The 26845-nt window shown below is 45.3% G+C and overlaps 2 protein-coding genes across 20 annotated transcripts in view; one reads left to right on the top strand and one right to left on the bottom strand.

Annotated features, from left to right (window-relative positions):
- Window positions 1-7135, bottom strand: part of SRRD (SRR1 domain containing) — a 9051-nt gene extending 1916 nt beyond the window's left edge. For 2 of the 4 annotated variants that reach the window (XR_012418906.1, XR_012418907.1), the window contains exons 1-5: window positions 6955-7135; window positions 4991-5031; window positions 2756-3015; window positions 2556-2654; window positions 825-1019 (exon numbers count right to left, since the gene is read on the bottom strand). Coding sequence is in view for 2 of the 4 variants with exons in the window: in XM_005567728.5 (XP_005567785.3) it covers window positions 825-979; window positions 2556-2654; window positions 2756-3015; window positions 4991-5031; window positions 6955-7121 (722 nt within the window). In the remaining 2 variants the exon portion in view is untranslated. The remainder of the gene's footprint in view (window positions 1-824; window positions 1020-2555; window positions 2655-2755; window positions 3016-4990; window positions 5032-6954) is intronic. The other 2 variants (XM_005567728.5, XM_005567729.5) reach the window with 1 other exon arrangement.
- Window positions 7136-7183: 48 nt separating this feature from the next.
- Window positions 7184-26845, top strand: part of HPS4 (HPS4 biogenesis of lysosomal organelles complex 3 subunit 2) — a 31972-nt gene continuing 12310 nt past the window's right edge. For 2 of the 16 annotated variants that reach the window (XM_074004118.1, XM_074004123.1), the window contains exons 1-11: window positions 7184-7338; window positions 8755-9274; window positions 11585-11675; window positions 13803-13946; window positions 16280-16366; window positions 18622-18729; window positions 19138-19254; window positions 20874-20968; window positions 23060-23132; window positions 25707-25743; window positions 26621-26717. In XM_074004118.1, coding sequence (XP_073860219.1) covers window positions 25716-25743; window positions 26621-26717 — 125 coding nt within the window. In that variant the 5' untranslated portion in view covers window positions 7184-7338; window positions 8755-9274; window positions 11585-11675; ... (5 more) ...; window positions 23060-23132; window positions 25707-25715. Of the gene's footprint in view, window positions 7339-8754; window positions 9275-11584; window positions 11676-13677; window positions 13947-16279; window positions 16367-18621; window positions 18730-19137; window positions 19255-20764; window positions 20969-23059; window positions 23133-25706; window positions 25744-26273; window positions 26526-26620; window positions 26718-26845 lie in introns of those variants that run through there. The other 14 variants (XM_005567727.5, XM_015457368.4, XM_015457366.4 and 11 more) reach the window with 12 other exon arrangements.

A 26845-nucleotide genomic window follows, 5' to 3' on the forward strand; every position in this document is an offset into this window, starting at 1 on the left:
ACTCATTAGGCTGAGGCAGGAGAATCGCTTGAACCCAGGAGACCGAGGTTGCAGTGAGCTGAGATCACACCACTGTACTCCAGCCTGGGGGACAGAGTAAGACTCCATCTCAAAAGAAAAAAAAAAAAAGCAAATACTCCAGTAATTGTGCCCATTTCATCAAGAGAAATGACTGAGCAGACTCCTAAGCACTGTGAAACAGAATGAGGATGTGGAGCTGTAGGCAGAGGAATCAAATAGCTTTTCCCTGTTTTCAAAACCATTTCTGTGTATCACAATGGAAGGGAGGAATTCGTGGCAAAAAGACTCCTTAACTTGCTTCATAGCTTGAATCAGGGTTTTGTTTTTTGTTTTTTGTTTTTTTTTGAGACGGAGTCTCGCTCTGTCGCCCAGGCTGGAGCGCAGTGGCCGGATCTCAGCTCACTGCAAGCTCCGCCTCCCGGGTTCACGCCATTCTCCTGCCTCAGCCTCCTGAGTAGCTGGGACTACAGGCATCCGCCACCTCGCCTGGCTAGTTTTGGTTTTTTTTTTTGTATTTTTTAGTAGAGATGAGGTTTCACCGTGTTAGCCAGGATGGTCTCGATCTCCTGACCTCGTGATCCACCCGTCCCGGCCTCCCAAAGTGCTGGGATTACAGGCGTGAGCCATCGCGCCCGGCCGAATCAGGGTTTGACATCTCCTGTATTTAAGCCTTCATCCCGTTCCCTATGGAAAAGCATTTCCCCAGTATGGAATCATCAAGGAAACGTTTTCTGTGTATAGGTCCATCTGAGGTATGGGCTTCACCTCAGGGCCTGACAGAATCTCAGCATTCTCAGACTTACCTCTCCTCAAGTCCTTTGAAACTGTTCCCAATGATGACCATCTTAGAAAGGGCATCTACTGACCAATTACTCCATAAAAGATTGTTGTACAAGGCCGTCCCACAATGGAGCATGTAAAAGATGGTAGGTTCCCCGCGAATACTCCGTTTCCCTTCCTGGGGATACGATATTCACAGGTGTCAACATGCTCACAACCTATTATTTACAGTAAGGTGAGGGAGAGGTAAGGATGGGGTTAATCATGAGACAAACTAAAGGATCAAATGGAAAAAAGCTCATTTTGTGGAACAGTTACACTCGAATATGAAATCTATACAGTTACAGAACTAGAGTCAGGAAATCATGATGTCCCGAAAGAACTCACGTTTACTTAACAAATGTGTGTCTCATGAACACAAAGTCTCATGAACACTAACAGAGGGGCTTCCTGGGTCTATGACGGCAAGGACAGGAGGGATAGTGATGTTACTTACCCCATGTATTTCCCCCATGTTCGGTAATCCACACTTCCCGTGTCACTTCCTGCAGATCTATATAACTAAGTCCTCTTCCAATGTCCCTGAGGCACAATCACCCCTCCTGAGAACCACTACTCTACGGCCAAATTCTAGCAGGGAACATAAGGGCCTTTGACCCTTGCCCACCTCTGGCCTGCCTCTCCTCTTCTTGCAGCTTCGCTTGTGTTAATAACAAACTGGCAGTGGTTTCCTGAACAGCCAGCACTGCACAGCTACCTGCAATCCTGGTTCTGTCCCACTAGCAAACTCCTGGTAGACCTTCAAAGCCCAGCTCAGACCCAGGAATCCTTCCTCCATCCCTCCAAACACCTCTCTTGTCTCAGCTCCTAGTACAAGGTTCTGCCTCACTATTTCACTCCTCATTCACTTGTTTACAGGTCACATGCCCTGATGTGACCACGGGCTTCCTGAACACTGGGACTGGCTCCCATTTTTTTTGGTCTCCCCAAAGCTTCCTGCCTAGCACAGAGCAGGCACCCAGAAAGATGATCTGAACTGAGTGACAGTGTTTTAGGACCTTGCCAATATCAGGGAATGACTCTTCTCTCAACTGAGCCAAATTTTCACATAAGCAATAAGATGGCAGTTTCAGGACACACACAGGAATCAAATGATTCTAATCCCCAAGACAATATAAAACCGAAATCGGAAGGATTTGCTCATACTGGCTTTGGCCCTGTGCTTGAGAGATGCATTTCTTTATTCCACAGGTCTCAGAAATGTCAAATCCCAGCTATATTGGGGCGTGCAAATGTGAGCAGAGAATTAATCCACAACTCACAGCCAGGTGCTATGGGTTTGACTGGGTTATAGCATCAAAGAGGAATGCTGCAACCCCTTTTATTACCTCCCTGGGACAGGGTAAAATCCAACCAGAAAGACGTCGCTTGAGGCACCTAGATTTTTATTTTTCAATAGCAACAGCAAATACCAAGTTAGCATAATTTCCAGACAAATAATTCTCACAAAAGTGGTTCAGACCTAACGTGTTCTGGTTCATGCCATCTGTGTAATTTTTTTCTGATGGGCACAACACAAGCCAAAATTTAGGTAACTGATTGGCTGGTTACATCGTTCAGGCACTACAAAAGTGAGCAGGCAGTAAGAGAGGAATGGCTGCCACTGCAAAGAATGCTGGTGTTCACAGGCAGAGCCTGGGGTGAGTCTGGTCAGGATTTTTATACTCCTGTCTGCTCCCCTTTAAACCACTTACCTCATTCTCACTGAGAACAGTCACACCAAGGGTGTTCAGTACTTCAATTTCAAGTTGGCTAAACAGAGGGTCATATACCCAACAGTGACTTCTGGGAATCTAGAAGGGAAGAATGAGTTGTTTACTTCAGCCCAAACATCTGTGTGCACCCATGTATAAGACCAGAGGAGGAGGAGATGAAAATGAATCCAAAAATGTACCTGGCACTTTTCCAACAAAAGCAGCAAAAACGTTAGCTGGTTTCTAGCTATGATGCAGGTGGCAAAGTTCCCAATGCCGTAACACACACACTTCAAATGGCACGTTCCTGTGACCAGGGTCTCTCTTGGGATAGAATCAGGGGCCACATCTGACTCATCTGGCAATGAGTCAAGATGCAGGTTTCCAAAGATGTCAGAAAGAGACCCCACAGGGGCCTTCAGCTGTTCCAGATGTTTTGTGAGACATCTATTGATGGTTTCTGAAAGAGCAGGCCCCCAAATGCAGTTAGAGGGCATGCTCTGACCCTGTGAACCAAATCATCCGCAAAAGAAGTTCACAGATTTGGGGAGAAAGAGATCAGGGCAGTAAAAGGTTTCAATTCTTCAGAGAGAGAAGCTGCCGGTCTCATTCCCAAACATGCCTGGACATATAGTCACAGTCACCAACTGACAGGCTGTCCTGGCCCCTGGACTCCCATGGTCCAAAACCAAAGAGCATGTTGCAAGCAGAAATTGGGTTTCACTCAAGGGCAGTTTCCATCTAAAACTATAATGTGAACTCATTCTAATTTAACAAGAGGCTCCTAGTAAATGTAGACTATGCTCTGAAATGCGTACTTTTAAAGTTGTAACAGACCAGGTGCGATGGCTCATGCCTGTAATCCTACCACTTTGGGAGGCCGAGGTGGGTGGATCACCTGACGTCAGGAATTGAAAGAGCAGCCCGGCCAACATGGTAAAACCCCGTCTCTACTAAAAATACAAAAAATTAGTCGGGCGTACTGGCGCATGCCTGTAGTCCCAGCTACTTGGGAGGCTGAGGCAGAAGAATCGCTTGAACCAGGGAGGTGGAGATTGCAGTGAGCCAAGATCACATGGCTGCATTCCAGCCTGGGCAACAGAGGAAGACTCCATCTCAAAAAAATAAAGTTATACTCTGTTTAAGTCTTCTCATGTAGAGGTAGGTTCTCTTGTCTCTCCTTTTATTGTACTGGTACTGAATTTAGCAAAACAAAAAAAAGCCATGCATTCCAACAATAAGATACCAATTTTTCACTTAAGAAACCAGCAAAGGGTCGGGCATAGTGGCTCACACCTGTAATCTCAGCACCTTGGGAGGCCGAGGTGGGCAGATCACTTGAGATCAGGAGTTCAAGACCAGTCTGGCCAATATGGTGAAACCCCATCTCTACAAAAATATAAAAATTAGCCAGGGGTAGTGGCGCACACCTGTAGTCCCAGTTACTCAGGAGGCTGAGGCAGTAGGATTGTCTGAACCCAGGAGGTAGAGATTGCAGTGAGCTGAGATCACACTCCTGCTCTCCAGCCTGGGTGACACAGTGAGACTCTGTCTCAAAAGAAAAAAAAAAAAGCAAGCAAGCAAGCAGCAAAGATACCTTTAAATAAGACCCCAGGCCAGGAAAAACGGGCTCTTCAGGTCAGTTTTGATAAAAGAATTGGTGAAAACTTTTTGGATAACCTGACAATAGATATCAAGTTGGTCACCATCTTTCATTTAATTCCACTTCTGGGAATATATCCTAAGAAGATCACCCTAAGTTTGGTAAAAGCTGTATGCATAAAATCGCTCATTGCAAAATTATGTATAGTAACTTAAAAAGGCTGGTTGTGGTGGCTCATGCCTATAATCCCAGTGCTTTGGGAAGCTATAGGTGGGAGGATCACTTGAGCTCAGGAGTTAGAGGCTGCAGTGAACTATGATTGCACCATTGTAGTCCAGTCTGGGTGAAGAGTAAGACCCTGTCCTAAAAACTGAAAACCAAAGGAAGAAAACTCAATGTCCCACAATAAAAATGTTATCTATAGTATGTCCACTCCATGCATAAATATTATGTGGCCACCCACACACTATGTTTAGGAAGAGATTATCACTGCATGAGGAAAAGGCTACATTGTAATATCACGGAAAAGGAACAGGATAAATATAAATTTCAGCAATAATAATGACAATATTTATTGCCTTGTATACAGCAGGCAAGCATTTAACTAAACAGCTTCAATTCCCAAAACTACAGGATATACACATTATCCCCATTTCACAGATAAAGAAACTGAGGGTCAGAATTAAGTGCCAAAAGACACACAGATAGAAGCGGCAGGGTGGGGGGATTTAGAACCCAGCAAGTTATCCCTCTGTGAAGCAAAATGTCCTCAAATGAGGACAGATCCTCTTTTCTGCCCCATAATCCCTACCCTTGGCCAGGTCATACCCACCTAGTGCTGAACTCCAGAAATCAGAGATAAACAGGTCCTTCCTGTTGAGAAAAAAAAATGGCACAGTCATGTCCCATCCATTTCAGGGCTGCCCCAACAGTAACTTTCCTGATCATGACCTGAATGCATAGAGAATGAGGTGCCCTGCAATGCAGGGCCCACCCTTACCAAGTGATAAGAGGGGAATATATGTTGAATATGTCCAGAGCCAGAGCACATACTGCTGGGGCTCAGAGACTGCAGGAGAGAGGATGCTGGAGGAGGTCCCTGATTCCCAGAGAGAGGTCTGGGTTTATTCTCGCTCTACAACAGAGCTTAGTATAGAATTGCAGCTCCATAAATGGTTGTTAAATGCTCAGAATTAGCCTTTCTGAGCTTTAGTTTCCTCATCTCTAAAATGGGGATAAAAATCATTCCCGCCACAGAGGAGTTTAGAAGCATAAAATGGGTTAACATTCTTAGCACAGTGTCTGACACACAGCAGGTGCTCAACAAATGGTATTTGTTATTATAAATAGTTCTAAGGGGAAAGTAAAGAGACAAAACCAAGTGTCTGGGCTTTCTTTATTCAAGTCAACTGGTTTTACAGACCCAGAGCAAAACAAAGTCAACAGTGAATTAAAATGAACTGGATTTGAACTGACAAGCCACAGCCAGAGACAGTGATTATGGGTTCAGAAAGGGGTACAGAGAATTGGAAGTCGGCCCTGAGGCCGCTGCACGTTTCTCACAGAGGGTAAAGGAGAGAGTTCTGACGTACGCAGGAATGTTTTATGAACTGGTAAATGCGTACATAGATAAACGCGTAAAATGCTGGCCCAATCTCAGAGCGATGGTGATTGCACCACACCTAGGTGTTGGGAGAAGCAGGGAGCTCCTGGGGAATACTGAAGCAGTTGAGGAAATCGTGACGATGTCAAGGGATATGAAAAATGCCTTGAGTTCTCCAAGCCCCCAGCCACATTCACTCTTACTGGCACCCTCTGAGAGCTTAAAAAGAATCGCAGGTGCTTTTTATTCAGGCTGAGCCAAATGGTGAACAACTTTCTCTTCGGAGGTAAACTCTGGGACATTGCTGCCTCTTGACCCTAATTCTAGTGGAGAGGAGCACACAAAATTAATCTAATATCTGCCCTTGTGATGGCCCTTCAGATGCTGATCTTAAGTGCTAACTAAAGCTGTTATGTATTGAGCCTAAAAAGAACTGCAAATAAAGGTAATAATACCAAATAACATTAATAGGTAACATTTGTGGAGTGCTTCCTCTGCATTAGGCACTCTCTGTGTACTTTCTAAGGTATGGAGCAAGGTATGTGAGAATCTGAGCTGGGATAAGCAACCAGCATAATGGAGAGCTGGAAGCACTGGTTTTTGTCACAAAGACCTGGGTTTGAAATCTGGTTCCACACATTTTCTTTGTCTCTCTGATAATCACTGAGCTACCAGGGTCCTAGCGTGCCTGCAATGTTTAACATGAAGTGTGCAGAATGATTAAGCTAGTGTCAGGCACATAGCAGTTGCCTGATGATAGCAATCACGTGTTCGTGTTGCTTCCCTTATGTTGCCACCACCAATAATACCAACATCGGCATAATATTAATAGCAAACATTGGCACAGTGCTTATCACGTGCCAGAAAATGGTTTCCGTTTACTAATTCATTGAACCCTCAAAACAAACCTACGTATGTACTATTTTCATCCCCATCTCACAGATGAGAAAACTGAGGCACAGAGATTACAAATTGTCCAAGGTCACGCAACTGTAACCGTAATAACAGGGAAGGCAACCTTTAACTGAGCGCTTACTATAATCCAGATCTTTAATGAGCTCGTTACCTACGTTAAATCTTCACAATAACTCCTTAAAGGGTGTGGCTTATATCGCCATTCTACAGATGGGGAGACTGTGGCTCAGAATTGTCCACGGGCGCAAAGATTCCATCAGGGCCCACCCCGCACTCACTCAGCCTCCCAGATGCGACGAAGCACGACTCCGCTGTCAGACTCGAACTCCGCCTTGGGACTCCGGGGCGCCGCCTCCCTCCGCCGCGGCCGTCGAGCCGCCGAGCGCCTCTTCCGCGGAGCCGCGGCCTGCCAGGATTCCAGCGCGGTAGCTGTGGCCGCAGCCATTGGTCCCTGACGTCAGCGGCGCGCGGCTCACTCGGCACGTCATCACCGCGCGCCGGCTCGCCAGGAGCAGGAGGAGGCGGTAGGCGGGGCGGCGCATGACCTAAGGCCTCTCTGCCGCGCGCGCAGGTACGGGGCCGGAGTCGCAGGTGTCCAGCTGCCGCCCACATTTCTGTTCCAGAGTCCCGAACCCCGAGCACTGGGATGCCTGGCTACTCCGGTGGGTGGGCGGCACTCGGAGGCGCGGGGATACAGAGGGGCGGGCCCCCAGTCTAGAGCGTGACCCGACCCCGCCTGATCTTTAGGCCTTCGCCCACCATTTCCCAGTCCCCTGGAGGTGGGGCCAGACGCCGCACAGCCCCCGTGCTGTTACCCATGGCTGCCTGCGCCCCGGGTGCTGTGGCCAGCAGCTTCCTGGCCCTTCTCCAGCCATTAGCGTCCGTTTTCCAGCCCTGCTGCTCCACTGAGGCCCTTTCCCACAGCACTATCACCAGCCCCTCCCCCAGGTTGTTACTATCACTTCCCAGGCTACCAGAGCCTTTTATGCTTACATTCCGACGTCTGTCCCTACGCCAGGGCCATTAGTGGTCTCTTCTGGACCTTTCAGAGATAAGAGAGGACCTCGGTAGTGGAGGGCCCAGTCCTCTGGAAAGAAGGGATGGGGAGTTTTAGGCTGCTGTCTTGGTTCCAGGAACAGAGATACCCCTTCCACAGGCACCCAAATATGCTCCATAGAGTACAAAGAGTATAGTCCTATGGAGGCCCAATCCAAAATATCTAGAGATGAGAAGAGAGAGAGATTTTACAGGCCGTCAAATATTCAAGACTTTAACAGACTGTATTTGTGTACCCATAGATTGCAGAATGGTGAGCAAGCATTTGAGACCATGTTGCTAGGGCATTAAGCTTAGATAAAGTGACAGTAGGAATGAGACAGTAGTTTTGAAGTGACCAAGAGGTTGTCACATGGAAGAATTAGACCTTGTTTGGTGTTTTCCTGCGGAGTGTTATCCAGGGTAGCGAGTGGGAGGCAGGTGTAAAATATAGAACACTGATTTCAGTTTGTTGGAAGGAGAAATGTAACGTAGAGAACCACGTATTTCGGGAGGATGTAAAGCAGAGACAGCCAAGGTAATTTTTGGAAAAGAGTGCAGGAGAGTAGAGTAAATGATGCCAGGGTTCCTTCCGACTCTGAAATTCCATGATACACTGAGCTGGCTTTCTCTCGTGGAAGTTTGAAAGCCATTTGATAAAGTTCTCTTCATTTTTTAGAAACTTGCCCCGCTCTGGAATTCTGCATGTTCAGTTTACTTTTGGACTGTCAAGATGATAGTTCCTTAATTTGGGTTCCATTATTAGCACAGCAACGGGTTTATTTGTATAGCTGTCCACACCTGGAGCATTTTCACCCTATCGTTTGATTTTATCTTCTGTGAAGCTTGTGGTGTGTTTCCCTTAACTGTTCAAGAGACTAAAGCCCTTACTCTGAAGCCTCTGCAGCCCTGCCTCTTTGATTTTGAAGCATCATTGTCACCCTTACAGAAAGCTCTTTCGCTATATACCATTCGTTAAATCCTGCTAGGTCACATGCTCTCTCACGAGTTTCTGAACTATCTATTCCTTGTGTTTATTTCAGAGCCAAGGCACTGATGTTTGAACTGGAAACTTCAAAACTTTTAATAGAATCTTCACGATGGGTTTGAGCTGGACAAGCTAGAAATTTCTTTAGAACCCCAGCTCTAGCATGCATCTCCCACGTTTGGCTTTCCTAGAGAGGAGCTTGAAGTGATGGTTCTGTAGACAGCCACAGTGACGCTCAGGAAACCAGATGAATGAATTTGACTTTTCTGCTAGGACTCTCTTCGTTATAGTTTCTCCCTGAGTTGTAAGAGGCATAGAAATATACAAGAAACTGAAGAACCTGCGAGGAGGGGAAGTGGTACTTTCCATGCTGAGTGAAAACTAACCAAGTGGCAGTGGTGACTGAAAACACTGAAACCTGCCACATCCAGATTCGCTGGATTGGGAGATAAAGGAACGGTAACAGCTGGGGAGAAAGAACTGATACTGGAAAAGAAAACCTAAATGAAGAGGATGAGGATGACTGCAAAGTAGATGGCCGCCTCCACCTCCACAGAGACAAAGTCAGCCTCGTGGTGAGTAGCAGGGCCTGCCATGGCATAGCTTTCGCTGGGCTGTTAGATAGATTTTTGGGGTTAACATAACAAAATACCACTTTCCTCAGAGCAGCTGAAACAAGCACATGAGCCATTTCTCTCCGAAGCTAACGTGTTCTAACCTTGCAAGCCTCTCCCAGTGTTTGAATGAGTCTGGCATTGCTGGGAGATTGTAGAAAAGATAAGCCACAGCCTGATCGTGCAGCCAGCTTTGATGATAATGTGGGTATTGTAGTCTTTAATTTGCAGAGATGAGGTATGGTTGCAGTTGAGAATTACGCCGTGTGGAAAGGTTTGGCCAGATTGGGTATTGAAGGGTATTACTCAATGTCTGTCTGAAACCCAGTTCCCTTCTCAACCCTAAATGCGTTAATCCTTTCCCATAATTAAGTTTAGCAAACATCAGTTGTGGAGGAGATGAAGGTGAAAAGCAGGTTTAACTAGAATTAGTAGGATTTAGTGACTGATTATTTATGTGGAAGTCAAAAAGATGGTGCAGTTCAAGATGACACTCAAGTTTTCTTTTGTGTGCCCACACAAGCAGGGATGCTTTCACCCAGAGAACGTGGGGACAGGGGAGGATGGGGTGCACATGGAGTTTCTGAGTTGGCTTTGAAACTTTTTTGAGGCCTTTTGATCTGAGCTTACTCTGCAGCCAATTGTACATCCAGCCCTAGGTATTGGGAAAGTGGACAGTGCCAGAGACCAACTTGGTGCTTTATTTATTTATTTATTTTTGAGACAGAGTCTTGCTCTGTCGTCCAGGCCAGAGTGCAGTGGCGTGATCTCAGGTCACTGTAGCCTCAAACCCCAGGCTCAAGTGATCCTCCTACCTCAGCGTACCAAATAACTGGGACCACAGGCTCACCCCACCATGCCTGGCTAATTTTGTCTATTTTTTGTGGAGATGGGGTTTCACCGTGTTGTCCAGGCTAATCTCGAACTCCTGAGTTCAAGCAATCCTCCTGCCTAGGCCTCTCAAAGTGCTGGGATTATAGGTGTGAGCCACTGTGCCCAGCCAAGTTGGTGCTTTTTCATCAGGAAGGCAAGGTGGGAGCCATGGAGGGAGGCCTCAGAGAGGGCATAGATCCAGGGGAGAAGAGAGCAGATGACAGATTGGTCCCATTGCTTCTTTATGTTACAGTCTCATAAATGTGTTCTCAGAAACTTAGAAATAAAACAGGTCCAGCCAGGCGCGGTGGCTCACACGTGTAATTCCAGCACTCTGAGAGGCCAAGGCAGGATTGTTTGAGTCCAGGAATTTGAGACCAGCCTGGGCAATATAGTGAGAGTCATTTCTACAAAAATTTTTTTTAAAAGTAGCTGAGCATAGTGGCACACTCCTGTAGTCCCAGCTACTTGGGAGGCTGAGGCAGTAGGATGGCTTGAGTCTGGGAGGTCGAGCACTGAACCACAATCGCACCACTGCACTCCAGCTTACAGGGCTACAAAGTGAGACCCTGTAAAAACAAAACAAAATTGAGGCCCAGCCTTTGAAGTGTTTGTTTTATGGTCTTAAAGAGGTAATCAGATAATAACATTAAGTAATATACTGCAGTGTAGTCTGTAAGAGTCTTTGAGGAAGAACAGAGGGTCATGGAAATTCAGAAGAAAGAGATTATCTCTGGGCCGAGGGAATCAGGAGACGGTTAATGAGGAAGTGTGCTTGAGTGATACTTGGTGAGGTTTGGCATGGTAGAGAGGAGTTCACAGTTTCTCTGTAAATTCACAGGCCCCGTTTTCTCCCTGTTACGGACTTATGGACTCACTATCCTGCATTGAAACTGCGTATTTGCTCAGCAGCCACCAAACTCACTGTGGGCCCTCAGTCGGTGTTTAAGTGAATGCATGAATTCCTGGTAGAAGGGCTGTTTCTGGAAATCTTTATGCTCAGCACTTACGAGGAGTGCATCTAATACATCCCTAACTTATTTTGTTATCAGAGCCTTAAAAGACAGTGTATCAGACCATGTGGTTGTATAGTTAAGGTTCAGTGTTTCAAATAAGAGCAGTCATTGTGGGCGCCTCATTTTTTTTCTAGCTGCTTATGTCTTCTCTGGCAGATGGTCTAACGGCTGGATAGAGGCATATTTTTAGTTTGAATTTCCTGCGCTTACAGAACGTTTTTATCTAATTTGTAGCTACTGGGGTTCTTTCTTCTCTGGGGCCACCTGAAGGCTTTCAAACACAGTAATGAGCCCTCCTCAGGCTGGGAAATAGGAAGCTATGTTTTAAATGCCGTGATCACTGGATGAAAGGAAACATGGCTCCATTCTGTTCTCTTGCCAGGTGGAATTATTTTTTTCTTTATGATGGTTCCAAGGTAAAGGAAGAAGGCGATCCAACAAGAGCTGGCATTTGTTATTTTTATCCTTCCCAGGTAAGCCACACAGCATTTTATTGTTCAGTGGGGATCCCAGTGCCTCCAAGTGATAACTTTTCAAAAGTATAGGGTTTACATTAGGACAGTTTGGCTAATCCAGACAATGACATTTCTACTGTCTTATTCTTAGTTGTACTATTTCTTGTTGTTCTGGTCTTAAAATTTCCAGGCAGCTCAGCACTTTCATTGTCTTTAGCTTTCTATTTCCATCATGATTTTTGTCTGCCTCCCTCTACCCCCAATTTTTTGATCAGATCAGTTTTTAAAAGTTAGTATTCAGCTGGGCACGGTGGCATATATCTGCAATCCCAGCTCTTTGGGAGGCTGAGGTGGGTGGATCACCTGAGGTCAGGAGTTCGAGACCAGCCTGGCCAGCATGGTGAAACCCTGTCTCTACTAAAAATCCAAAAATTAGCCGGGCGTGGTGGTGTGCTCCTGTAATCCCAACCACTTGGGAGGCTGAGGCACGAGAATCACTTGAATCCGGGAGGCAGAGGTTGGAGTGAGCAGAGACCGCACCATTGTACTCCAGCCTGGGCAACAAGAGTGAAACTCCATCTCAAAAAAAAAAGTTTGTATTCAAACATATACAAAAACAGAGAGGCAAGTATCATGAACCCTCATGTGCCATTAGTAACTTCAACAATTATCAATACTTTGCCTTTTTTTTTTTTTTTTTTTTTTTAAGATGAGTCTCACTCTGTTGCCCAGGCTGGAGTGCAGTGGCACGATCTCAGCTCACTGCATGCTCCACATCCCGGGTTCACAGCATTCTCCTGCCTCAGCCTTCTGAGTAGCTGGAACTATAGGCGCCTGCCACCACGCCCGGCTAATTTTTGAATTTTTAGTAGAGACGGGATTTCACCATGTTAACCAGGATGGTCTCAGTCTCCTGACCTCGTGATCCGCCCGCTTCAGCCTCCCAAAGTGCTGGGATTAAAGGCTTGAGCCACCGCGCTCGGCAATACTTTGCCCATTTTATATGACCTATCTTAACCTCCTCTTCTCTCTCTTTTTTTTTTTTCCTGGAGCAAATTCTAGGTGTTGCATCATCTCACCATTATCAAGCAACATCTCTAACTAAAAAGGACATTATTTTAAACATTACCATACCTAACAAAAGTTACAGTAATTAGCAACAGTAATTCCTTCATATTACCTGATACCCAGACTATATTCAGATTTTGCCTAATATATTGTCTTGGATGTTACTTACTCTGCTCTTCCTTCCTTCCATCCACGTATCCTTCCATCCTTCCATCTCTTTATCTTTTTCCTAATAAGGATCCAAACAGCATCCACATATTCTATTTGGTTATTTTGTATTTTAAGTCCTTTTAATAACAGTCCTCACCCAGCCACTCATCTTTTCTCCCCTCCTCCATGCCATTGAATTATTGAAGAAACCAGGTCATACGTGTAGTAGAGTGTTAGAATGTCCCACACTCTAGATTTGGCTGCTTTGTTTCTCATGGTGGTGTCATTTAATGTCTCCTATCCACTGTATTTCCTTTACATTAGTAGTAAGATCTAGAGCCTTGGTTAGGTTCAAGCTCAGTTTTCTAGGTAAGAATTCTTCATGGGTGCTGTGTACATTTCCTGTGCATCCCATACTGTCTGGCTGTCCTGTGCTTTGGTTAAGACTAAGGTTGATTAGGAGATTCTGTATTTTCCCTCCTGTGACCGTGCTCTGACATAGATAGTTGGGGTTAATCTGGGTCACTCTGGCCACTCTGTGTAGGGGATTTGAGTAGGAGTGAAAGGCTCATGCTTCTGCTAAGCATATGCCTATAATCCTAGCAACAGAGATGCAGTTCTGTGCAGTCATCTCATGTGTTCCTGCTGGGTGTTCTCTTAGGGTTCAGTCATCTCAGGCAGGGGTTGGCAAACTTTGTAAAGGGCCAGACAGTAAATATTTTAGGCTTTACAAGGCACGTAAGGTCTCAATCACATATTCTTCTTTGTTGTAACCTTTAAAAAGTTTAAGAACCATTCTTAGCTTACAGGCCATGGGAAAACAGGCAACAGACTGGATTTGGCTTGCAGACTTCAGTATGCTGTAAGAAATGATGCAAGAGTTCAAGAATTTCAGCTTCCTATCTGGAATGTGCTCCTTTCCCACAGACCCTGCTTGACCAACAGGAGTTGCTTTGTGGACAGATTGCTGGAGTCGTCCGCTGTGTTTCTGACATTTCTGACTCTCCTCCTACTCTTGTTCGTCTGAGAAAACTGAAGTTTGCCATAAAAGTTGATGGAGATTACCTTTGGGTAAGTTGAATAGACAGAATCAATGCAGAAGTGTTGCAATGATAAGTTTAGGAAGTTATGCTGTTTCTGAGTCTTGAATTTAGAATTATCCCCCCAACCACCGCATCCATGTACCGTGTTTAGTAATCACCCTCACTTCCTGTGGTACTCTCTGCATCTGCCCATTATTGTTGAGTGCTCTCCAAAACATTTCTAACATATCCTGCAATGCACATGGCTGGTTTCTCCTTTCCTTTCAAAGACTTAGGCCAACTTGTGGAAATTCTGTTTACTCTGTGTTGTAAATTGAGTTTTTATCGTCATCTTTTCTTCTCCATACTCTCTACACTTACTGGGTAAGTGACCCAGAAAAAACACTGATAGATATGTGTTAGGTTTCAGAGAACCCATTTAAAAAAATAAAAGAGAGTATTGCTTGAGTCCAGGAGTTCAGTATCAGCCTGAGCAACATAGTAAGACCCCACTTTACCAAAAAAATTTAAAAATTAACAAGGTGTGATAGCTCATGCCTGTGGTCTTAGCTACTCAGGAGGCTGTGGAGAGGATTGCTTGAGCTTAGGAGTTTCAGGCTGCAGTGAGCCATGATTGCCATGCACTCTAGCCTAGGCAACAAAGTGAGACCCTGTCTTAAAAAAAATAAATAAATAAAAATCATTCCTTTACATTCTAATAGTAGCATATAATCTAAAGTGCTGTTTCTCATGGCTACATTTATTTTAAGGCTTCCTCAGGTAAAGGGATGCTTAAGTGTGGGATGCTGTATTCAACTTTGTAGGTATTATTTCCAACATTTTGTTATGAAAATTTTTTAACATACTGAACAGTTGAATTTTACAGTGAATACTCATATACCTCCTTAATTCTACAATTAGCATTTTATTATAGTTGTTTTATTACCTATCTATTCATTCCTTAACCCTCCCATTAATTCAAATTATTTTTATTTTATATTGTTGAGACAGGGTCTCAATCTGTTGTCCAGGCTGGAGTGCTGAGGTGCAACCTTGGTTTACTGCAGCCTCCGCCTCCCAGACTCAAATGATCCTCCCACCTCAGCCTCCTGAGTTGCTAGGACCACAGGCATGCACCACCATGCCCAGCTAATTTTTTTATTTTTTATTTTTTATTTTTTTATTATTATTATTTTTTGAGATGGAGTCTCGTTCTGTCACCCAGGCTGGAGTGCAGTGGCCGGATCTCAACTCACTGCAAGCTCCGCCTCCCGGGTTTACGCCATTCTCCTGCCTCAGCCTCCCGAGTAGCGCCCGCCACCTCGCCCGGCTAGTTTTTTGTATTTTTTAGTAGAGATGGGGTTTCACCGTGTTAGCCAGGATGGTCTCGATCTCCTGACCTTGTGATCCGTCCGTTTCGGCCTCCCAAAGTGCTGGGATTACAGGCTTGAGCCACTGCGCCCGGCCGCCCAGCTAATTTTTTAAATTTTTTCTGGAGGCAGGGTTTCACCATGTTGCCCAGGCTGGTCTTGAACTCCTGAGCTCAAGGAATCCTCCCACCTTGGCCTCCCAGAGTGCTGGAATTACAGGCGCAAGACACTGTAACCCAGCCCCAAATTATATTGTTACAATTTTCTAAGTAAGTTGCACACATTAGTGTACTCTCCACACAGATACTCTATCATGCATATCATCAACTAAAATATAGTGTTTGGGGCCGAGCGCTATGGCTCATGCCTGTAATCCCAGCACTTTGGGAGGCTGAGGCGGGCGGATCACCTGAGGTCAGGAGTTCAAGACCAACCTGACCAACGTGGAGAAACCCTGTCTCTACTAAAAATACAAAATTAGCCAGGCATGGTGGCACATGCCTGTAATCCCAGCTACTCGGGAGGCTGAGGCAGGAGACTCGCTTGAACCTGGGAGGCAGAGGTTGCAGTGAGCCATGATTGCACCACTGCACTCCAGCCTGGGCAACAAGAGTGAAACTCCATTTCAAAAAAAAAAAAAATTAATTTTTGTTTGTGGTTACATGCTTTACAGGCATCTGTCTTGCCGCTTAACATTTGTGAAATTCGTTCATGTTGTTGCATCTGTCGGTGTTCATTCCATTTTATTAAACAGTATTCTGTTGTCTGAATAATTCACAATCTAGTCTTCTTTTGATGGACATCTGAACTGTGTCCTGTTGGGGACATTAAGGATAAGGCTTCTAGGAGCATTCCTATACAAGTATTTTGGTGAACACATGTTTTCATCTCTCCTGGGTGAATATCCAGTCCTGGAATTGCTGGGTCATAGAGTAGGTGTATGTTGGATTTTATAGGAAACTGTTAGACCTTTTCCTTTAGTGGTTGTACCATTTTACATTCCTACCAACAGTGTATGAGAATTCCAGTTACTCCACATCCTCGTCAGCATTGAGATTGACAGTCTGTTCATCTTAGCCATTCCGCTGGATGTGCAGTGGTATGTTATTGTGGTTTTAATCTTCACTTCCCTAATGACTAATGATACTGAGGCCTTTTCATGTGCTTAATGACCACTTGAATTTGTGAAGTGTCCACAGCCCTGCCCATTTTTTAAATTAGGTTTTATTTTTTTAATTGTAGTTCTTTTTATATCCTAGATACCAGTTCTTTGTCGGATACATCTTTTTAAAATAATTTCTCGGCCGGGCACGGTGGCTCAAGCCTGTAATCCCAGCACTTTGGGAGGCCGAGACGGGCGGATCACGAGGTCAGGAGTTCGAGACCATCCTGGCTAACACGGTGAAACCCCGTCTCTACTAAAAAATACAAAAAACTAGCCGGGCGAGGTGGTGGGTGCCTGTAGTCCCGGCTACTCGGGAGGCTGAGGCAGGAGAATGGCGTAAAAACCCGGGAGGCGGAGCTTGCAGTGAGCTGAGATCCGGCCACTGCACTCCACCCTGGGCGACATAGCGAGACTCCGTCTCAAAAAAAAAAAAATAATAATTTCTCCCAGTTTGTGGCATGCCTGTTAATTTTTTTGATGTCTTTTAATGAGCAGAAATTTTGCATTTTAATGAAGTCTAACTTACCAATTTTATCTTTTTATGGTTATTGCTTTCTGTGTCCTGCCTGAAAAAACCACTGCCTACTCCATTGGAGGAGATAGTCTCCCTTTTTTATTTTTGTAAGAATTTTATAGTTTTAGCTTTTAAATTTAGATCTGTAATCCACTTTGGGTTAATATTTGTGAATGGTGTGAGTAGAGGTCAAGGATCTTTTTTCTTTTTTTCCACCTGGATAACCAGTTCTTCCAGCATCATTGTTGAAAACATTTTCCTTTCCCTGTTGGATTTCCCTTTGGTTCCTTTACCAGAGATCAGATGACCATTTAAGTGTGGGTCTATTTCTGGACTCTCTTTGGCTTTTCCACAGATCTGTTTGAAGGTTATGTGTGAGTACCACACTGTCTTGACTTCTATAGCTTTATAGTAAGTCTCGAAACCAGATAGTATAAGTCCTCCAACCTTCTTATTTTCTCAAGATAGCTTTGGATATTTCAGGTTCTTTGTGTTTTCATTGTACAATCAGTTTGTCGGTTTCTGAAGAAAAGCTGGTGGGATTATGATTGGAATTGCATTCAGTCTGTTTATCAATTGTAAGAATTGAACACTTCTTACATGCCAGACTGTTGTAAGGTCTTGGATTACATCTGGGAACAAAGCAAAGATCCTTGTGCTACTGTAGCTTACATTCAGAGGAAATTTTTGTTTATTTGTTTTCTGTCAGGGTTTATTAGTTTAAATATCTGATGATTCCCTTAGGACAGATTCCTAGAGGTAGAATTATTACATCAAGTAATAGGAACTTTTTCAGACTCTTTAAACGTATGACCAGATTACTTTCTAACTCAGCAAGCACTTTTTTTTTTTTTTTTTTTGAGACGGAGTCTTGCTCTGTTGCCAGGCTGTGCAGTGGCGTCATCTCAGCTCACTGCAACCTCCGCCTCCCAGGTTCAAGCGATTCTTCTGCCTCAGCCTCCCGAGTAGCTGGGACTACAGGCGCACACCACCACGCCCAGTATTTTTAGTAGAGACGGGGTTTCACCATGTTGGCCAGGATAGTCTAGATCTCTTGACTTTGTGATCCACCTGCCTCAACCTCCCAAAGTACTGGGATTACAGGCATGAGCCACCGCACCCGGCCAAGTATTTCTCTCCTGTAGAACTAACCACTACACTCAGCATTTTGGAGATCTAGAGCTGGGAAGATTGCAGCCAGTTCTTGCTCTTAAAGCACTCCATCCAGCTGGAGAGACATGATGGCCATTCAAGAAGGAGTTTGAGTCCTGTCCATTGTTTGTAATGGAATCCAGATTAAACATCCACTGTCCAAATAACAGTCCTAACAATGCAAGGGTCAGAAGAAAGGTCAGCGTTATTGGCTCGAGTTAATAGAACAGACCTCATGGAGATACTGAAATCTGTGGTGGGCACTGAAGGTTATGAGTAAGTTCTGGGGAAATGAACAATAAGGAAGAGGACATTTGAGATTGCGCAACAAGAATTGAGGTACAGAACTTATTTGTCTGTGGAGATTAACTTGGCCAGAATGGAGGATGTGGACTCAGGCATAATAGAAGATCAATTTCAGTGGGCCAGTGAAGTCAGGTAATTGAGAGCCCTGGATGCCAGGATTCTGGGCTTGGACTCAAAGAGAAGGAAAATGCTTGTCTTCTGGTTTCTCTCTTTACAGGTGCTGGGCTGTGCTGTGGAGCTCCCTGATGTCAGCTGCAAGAGGTTTCTGGATCAGCTAATTGGATTCTTTAATTTTTACAATGGACCTGTTTCGCTAGCTTATGAGGTACGAGTATGGGGTTGAGGAGTCTTATATTGGGCCTCTTTATAAAAATCGATATTGCCAGAATGCAGCACTTACTCTGGGGTCTGTTATACTTCCTATAAACACATTGTGTCTGGGGACAAGGTCAGGGGCTCTCGGAGCCCCCTCATATGCCTTTGGGCCTAGTGGCATAGGTCACATTTATTCCAAATGTTTATCCCCTTCTCGTCTCTGGGATGTTTAGAAAGCACAGACCCTGCTTGCCACCCCCACCTGGCAGGTGGATCCGTGATTGGGTAGGTTTAAAACAGGTCCTCCCTTCTGGTCAGTTTCCTGTGTGAGGAACAATTTTTGAGGTAGCTGGGACTCTGGCCAAAGAGTCTGTCCCTCAGAATCTCAGATATTGACCTGAGGCTCTTTCTGTTTTAGAACTGTTCTCAGGAAGAACTGAGCACGGAGTGGGACAGCTTCATTGAACAAATTCTGAAAAACACCAGTGATCTGCATAAGATTTTCAATTCCCTCTGGAACTTGGACCAAACTAAAGTAACATTTTCATCCTCCTTATTCATTTTATATGTAAGATTAGGACTTCTGGATACTTTTTAATATTCCCAAAGTGAACTGTATCTGGAAAAGTGAGTAGAATGTCACTTCTCAGGCAGGGCCATGACAAGGCATGTCACTTCTCAGCCTCATTTCCCTTTTCCAGAGAATGGTGTCAGCATACCTGCCTTCTAGAACTGTTTTGATGGTCAAGTGAAACCGTACCTCAAATGACACCAAGTAAATGCTCAGTAAAGGGAATTACTGTTTTGTTCATGCCTCAGAAGTGTTGAACTCAGTAATCTGAAGGCCTTCTCTCTTCTCTCTTGATATTCTTATCATATGATCTAGTTATTCTCAGCATCAAAAATGCCCAGCATGAACATTTCAAACACATGGTTGCTGTCTTTGAGAGATAGTGGTTGGGAACTATTTTTGTATCTCTGAGCCACTCCGTTTGCAGTTAACACTCAGTGAACCCGAGGCTGCTTGTGTGGCTGGCCTGACCACCTGTGCTGCCCCATTAGGAGGCAGCTACCTGGGCCCTGACTCACAACCCTTTCCTGTGTCTCACTGCAATAGTAAATAGTGTCCCTGTAGCAGGGGTGTAGTGCTGTGATTCAGCCTTCACAGAGCATGACTCCACCAGACATGGGGAAGGGTTTTCCCTGCTCCAGTCTGGAAAACTTCCTGCAGCTGGCCCCAAAACTTTATAGAATGGCTGGCTGGGACGGAGCACAGTCTTGAGGCTAGGAAGAATAAATTTCTTAATGTGTCAGCAGCTCCGGAGGCTCCATTAACACCAATTCTAACAGCTGGTGGATACTTGCTGGTTCTAGCTGGCAGGTGGAAGTCTGAGGAGGCTGCTGGCTATTGCTGGCTCTTCCTGACCAGGTCCAGATGCTTTTCTTGTATTTTTGGGGACTTCTAGGCCACTGACTCCATACAAGGAATGTGGAACTGAGGCGTATTTCCCCGAGTGAAAGAGCATGATGTTTTCATTTTTTGTGATGGAATAGAGTCATGGAACCTAGTCAGACATCAGGCCACCTGTATCGCCATGGGGATTGTGCTTCAGAAGGAAGGTGGAGGATAGGGTAGGTGGGTTTCGCCTGGTACCATGACGTGTATTTATAGGATACACCCTCTTCTGCTGCTGCCATCAGGTCTTAGCATTGTCAGTGTAGATAGTCAGGGTCTCCCAGGCCATCTACTCTGACCCCTTTGGCAGTTTGGTGGGCATCTTGCTCTTTCTGTGTGTTTGTGCCCACCGGTACATATATGCATATATTGATTTTGTTTATTTTTGCTATCTCCTTAAATAGGATGACATGGTTTCTGAATGCATATAGTACATATGCCATATTTGCTGCACCTTCTAGCTTCTGGACAGGCCTCCTTGTTGTAAGAATTTGGCATTTAGTGGTGTCAGCAGTTCTGGGTATAGAGAGGTAGAATAGTCCCAAGCCATGGCACAGGTTTTACTGTGTGACGCATTCTCCTTTTCCAGGCTTTGAGCTACACCCTGTCCAGCTGTTCTGTACAACCCTTTCCCCTTTTCTCCCTTCCTGATTGTGAGCATGCTGATGGGTGGGCATGATGCCTCTTGCCCTGCACAGGTGGAGCCCCTGTTGTTGCTGAAGGCAGCCCGCATTCTGCAGACCTGCCAGCGCTCGCCTCACATTCTCGCTGGCTGTATCCTCTATAAAGGACTGTGAGTAACTCCAGACCCCTCTCCTCCAGCCCCATTCCCCTGCTGCACAACTGACCATCAGCCACCTCCAGATCATGGTGGGGAGCTCAGTCTCTGGCCAGTTCCAAATGGGCTGGTTTTGTCTAATATCGGGTAGTTTAGAAAGACAGGTGTGTACTGGTCTTTGAGCAAAGCTGAGAAATTGGAAATAGTTGTGTTCAGAAAAGAGTTGAGAATATACAAGGAATCCCTATAATTCTCAGTATAGGACATGCTGGAATAGTTGTCAGTCTGCAAAATGCTGATGCAGAGTTCCCAGCTTTGCCAGCAGCCAGCACTGCAAGTCAAGAGGCATGGAAGGGGCTTGGTGTGGCCCTCCTCCTGCTGTGGCCCTCCTCCCGCTGCCCAGAGGCCCTGGTGTGCTTACCTCGGCTCAGCTCTGCAAAACAGCCTTACAGGCCCTTATGCAGCTGCCTTCCAGCCTCTTGGCTGGGCCTGTGTCTTGGTTGGCCTCTGAGAATTCACTGTACTTCTTCATGTAGTTGGAGGGCCTCTTCATGAGTCTGAGTGCCCAAGAGCCACTCTAGGTCATCTAAGGCCTCTCTCCTCATGGAGGGTTTGTTCTCACAGCCCAGGGCAGGCAGGGCCATTGTGCTGTGCCCAGAGCTTCCTGAGGAGCAGGCAACTGCTGTGTAACTGGAGAAGCACTCGGGCTCTTGCAGGGGCCCTTGGGCCAGCAAGGCTGGTCCCTAGGTCCTGCCTTCTTTTGCCAGCCATGTGGCCTTGGGCAAGTTGCTTAGCCTCAATTTTCTCTTCTGGGAAATAGACATCCCTTGTGAAGAATGAAATAAGATGACAGATGCGGAAGAACCGAGCATAGACCCTGGTGCACTTTGCACTCTTCTTCCTTGCTCTGGTTCTTATCATGATGGTTAGGAATCAGCTGTGGGACTTCCAAGTTCGTCAGCGACATACCCACCAAAGAGAGTATTTTTTCCCCTTTTCTCATTTTGCGTTTCTTAAATATATATATTTGTCTTCTCTTTTTTGTAGGGATGAGGTCTTGCTGTGTTGCCCAGGCTGATCTCAAACGCCTGGCTTCAAGTGATCCTCAGCTTCCCAAAGTGCTTGGATTATAGGCATGAGCCACTGCACCCAGCCTGTATTTAAATTATATAGCTAATACATGAATACATTTTCACTGTAAACAAATCAATCAATAGAGGAACACACAGAGCACAATTTAAACCCCCCCCTTTTTCTTCCTCACTGTTTTTTTGTTTGTTTGTTTGTTTTTGAGACACAGTTTTGCTCTGCTACCCAGGCTGTAGTGCAGTGGCATAAACACAGCTAACTACAGCCTCGACTTCTTGGACTCAAGTGATCCTCCCACCTCAGCCTGGGGCAACAAGCACATGCTACCACACCTGGTTAATTTTTTTTACTTTTTTTTTTTTTTGTAGAGGTGGGGTCTCACTATGTTGCTCGTGGAGGTCTCAAACTCCTAAGCTTAAGTTATTCTCTGACCTCAGGCTCCCAAAGTGCTGTGATTACAGGAGTAAGCCACTGTGCCCAGCCTCTCCCTCGCTCTTAACCTGTCGTCATCATTGGCAGTTTGGTGGGCATCTTGCTCTTTGTGTGTGTTTGTGCCTACCAGTACATGTCTGCATATGTTGATTTTGTTTATTTTTGCTATCTCCTTAAGTAGGATCACATGGTTTCTCAATGCATATAGTGAAGATTTATTTATCATATGGGTCCACCTCATTCTTATGCGGGCTGCACACTTTTTGGGATTCTGGCTGTGTTGTGCTTTACTCTCTTGTTGATGAACATTCTGGTGGTTTACTCATTTTTTAATTGTTTTTGCCATTCTCCGTGTAATGAATATTCTTACACATACATCTTGGTACAAGCTGAGTCAAAGTGTTTGGATATTTTAAATGTTGGCAGGAACTACCAGAGTGCCCTCTGTAAGGGTTTTACCAGTTGAAACTCCCACCAGCCAAGTCCCCAAGATCCTCGTCAACACAGGCTGTTAGGCACCTTTAAAATTCAGTGTTTTGGTGTATTTCTTCTCACGGTGTTCTTGTTCTGTGTGTGACCTCCTAGGATTGTCAGCACTCAGCTCCCGCCCTCCCTCACTGCCAAGGTTCTGCTTCACCGAACAGCACCTCAGGAGCAGGTATTGTAAAGTCCACCCACCTGACTGGATGGCATCCCCCAGAGCACCGGTCACTGAGCCTGAGGCTGGAGGGATCAGGAGCAGAGGCCGCAGAGCAGTTGTTTCTCTCGGGCTTGTCAGGACCCCAAGTCCTCCTCAATAATGAAGCCATTGGCGAGGCTGAAAGAAAATGTTTTCTTCCACAAGCTAGGCTTGGGTAGTTTTTTTTTCCTTCAAACCAAGTAAATCTGTGAGAATTCAACTTTCCATAAGAATTTGATATCTCTTTATGTCAGGGAGATGTTAAGACTTTTCAGAGACAGACTGTAAAGGGTGTGTCTTTAGAAAGATTTAGGGGGCCGGGCACAGTGGCTCACGCCTATAATCCCAGCACTTTGGGTGGCTGAGGCGGGAAGATCACTTGAGGTCAGGAGTTCAAGACCAGCCTGGCCAACATGATAAAACCTCATCTCTATTTAAAATACAAAAATTAGCTGGGTGTGGTGGTGCACACCTGTAATCCCAGCTACTCGGGAGGCTGAGGCAGGAGAATGGCTTGAACCCGGCAGGCGGAGGTTGAGGTAAGCCAAGATCTTACCACTGCACTCCAGCCTGGGTAGCAAGAGTGAGACTCTCTCAAAAAATAAAAATAAAAAAAATAAGGAAAACAAACTCTTCTAAAATACTTCCATTTTATATTTATTTAATTGTTTTTATATTGAAAAAAAAAGTCATGCATGCTCATTGAGAATAAAATTGCCCATCATTGAACTGTACGGGGATAACCACTGCCAGCGTCTGGCATATTTCCTTCCAGTCCTTTTTTTCTTTTGTGTATGAAGCTGTGGTTTCCAGTGTATCGTGAGGCTCTCTTTTTACACTTATTAGATGAGCAGGCCTGTGAAATGCTGGTGGGGCTCTAGTCAGCCTCCTCATCCACTGTTGCTGTAGGTGTCAATTTGAGCAGCCTTTCTGGGAAACACTTTGATAATGAGAACGTTAAGGATGCCTTTTATTTTTTCCTAATAATTTGACTTCTAGGAATATATCAAGGAAATAATGTAATTGCTGAAAAACATTTATACTCAAAACTTGATCACAACAAGCTTTATGAAAGTGAAAAATCAGACAAAACTTGAATGCTTAAGGTAGGAGTTGGCAAACTATGGCCTGTGGGCCACCTGCCTACAGTTGAAGTTTTATTTTGGCTGCTTTTGAGCTATAATAGCAGCGCTGAGTAGGTGGGACAGAGCCCATATGCCCTGGAAAGCCAAAAATATTTACTGTGTTGTCTTTTACACAGAAAGTTTACTAATTACTGGTGTAAGGTAGGTAAATGATTAATTTACTCATATCACTTAAACCTTCATAAAATTTTAATCAGCTGCTTAAAATGGCCAAAGATGTTTTAATGGCAGGAATTGCATGTTACTGTTTTAAGCAGAAATATGGTATTTTATATATTGTGGTCTCAAAAGTATAAAAAATGCATAGGCTTAAGGAAAAAATACCCAGTATTAATCGTACTAGCTTGGGGGTATGTGATTTTTTTTTTTGTTTCAACGCTTTGTCTAGAGTAAACTGAGGTTAGGCTTAGTAATCTAAAGCATGATTTTTTTAAAAATCACGAGAAAAAGAACACCATATAATTCTAAGATTGAAAGTCATTTTGGCTAGAAGAGCAGTTCTTGTTTGGTTTGGTTTGGTTTTGGTGGGTTCTTTTGGAACCCTCAGATTGAGATGAGAGATGTTTTCATTTTTGAGAAAAATCATCAGGTTTCAGGCCTCGATTGTGAACCAGAACAAACGAGAGATCTGGTATAGCATTTTGTTTAGGTCACATCTTTATAGTGAGAGTCACAGTACTTTGAGGTTTTTTTTTTTTTTTTTTTTTTTTTTTTGAGACGAAGTCTCGCTCTGTCGCCCAGACTGGAGTGCAGTGGCGCGATCTCGGCTCACTGCAAGCTCCGCCTCCCGGGTTCACGCCATTCTCCTGCCTCAGCCTCCGGAGTAGCTGGGACTACAGGCGCCCGCCAACTCGCCCGGCTAATTTCTTTTTGTATTTTTAGTAGAGACGGGGTTTCACCGTGTTAGCCAGGATGGTCTCGATCTCCTGACCTCGTGATCCGCCTGCCTCGGCCTCCCAAAGTGCTGGGATTACAGGCTTGAGCCACCGCGCCCGGCCGACGTTTTTATTATAATGGAATTTATGTGAATTCTACACTGGGGCTGTGGCAGATGTGACTGTATTCTAGAATGAGTTCCCCAGAGGTGTGAAAGAGAACACGAATCTTCAATTTTATTCCCAGAAGGGAGAGTCTGAGAAAATCAGAACATAGAGTGTGACGTGAGTTTGGGTGGAGCTGCTGCCTTGAAGCCTGTGCGGGCCTAGGTTCTTGCTTCATCCCAGCCATAGTGGGAGCCAGCAGCTTGGGGGAGCTTCTGTTCCATCTGCTTGGCTCTTAGCATGTGGTTGGGACAAGCTTTCTGGGCCTGGCTAAGTTTTATGAACAGATGGCACAGCAAATTCCTGATGGTTAGGTCAAGAGGAGAATGTGGTGCCCAGCGCCAACTTCTGTGTGTGTTTGTTTTCAGAGACTCCGTATGGGAGGGGATGCCCCGCAGGAACATGGTAAGTAGTGAGGCACATGGTTGCCTCTTGAGAACGGCGGTCTTTTATACTACCTGTCCCTTACAAGATGTGATGGGCCGAGCCATCTGCATGTTTGTTTCCTCTGCTCATAAGATTAGGAAAATGGACGTAACAGAGCTTCAAGAATCGAGTTACCCGCCAGAACCAGAACCTAACAGTAAAGCTATGATTTTAGGCATGCCTGTCAAATTCCTGCTTTCAGACCCTCCTTAACTTCATATTGTGAGACTGCTCGGTCAAGTGCCAGGGGATTGTGGTTGGGAGAGGGTAAAGATAAACAGCGACTGACAGAAAGACCTTTTGCAGGATGTGGAGGCATCCTCAGGAGAGTTACTTCAATTTATTCTGAAGCCTAAGTTGGAGCAGATCCCTTTCTTAGCTTATATCTTCTTTAAAAGTGCTTTTCAACCTTTCTCTCCTGAACATCTTCCTTCTCCAAAGCTGGGAGTCATGTTGCCTGCAGGGACTCTTTCCTTATTGGGCCCAGGAATTTGAGCTACAGTTTGGCAACCTGTGTCCTGGGCTGTGGAATGCCTTCACAGCACCCCTTTCAGAACTGGTGTGTGGGTTGGATGCATCTCAGAGCCAGTGTGTGGGTCGGGTGCATCTCGAGCCGGTGCGTGGGTCGGATGCATCTCGGAGCCGGTGCGTGGGTCGGATGCATCTCGGAGCCGGTGCGTGGGTCGGAGGCATCTCGGAGCCGGTGCGTGGGTCGGAGGCATCTCGGGGCCGGTGCGTGGGTCGGAGGCATCTCGGAGCCGGTGTGTGCGTTGGATGCATCACGCCAGTGCAATCATTGCCCCTCTGCCCTCTCGCCTCGGGGGAAAGCCCTGTTCACGTTGCTTTGCAATTCCAGGAGCATCATTGCCCCCGAATGTCCAGATTATCCCTGTTTTTGTGACCAAAGAGGAAGCCATTAGTCTCCATGAGTTCCCAGTGGAACAGATGACAAGGTAAGGGAGTGCACAGAGGGTTATCCTTACACCACACCTGAGGGACCCCATTGCATGATTTGTTAAAAAACAAACCTCTGATACATCCCACGCTTCCTTAATTCCATCTCCCCCACGCCCTGTCTTGT

Source organism: Macaca fascicularis, chromosome 10, assembly GCF_037993035.2.
Source record: "Macaca fascicularis isolate 582-1 chromosome 10, T2T-MFA8v1.1".
Lineage (NCBI taxonomy): Eukaryota > Metazoa > Chordata > Mammalia > Primates > Cercopithecidae > Macaca > Macaca fascicularis.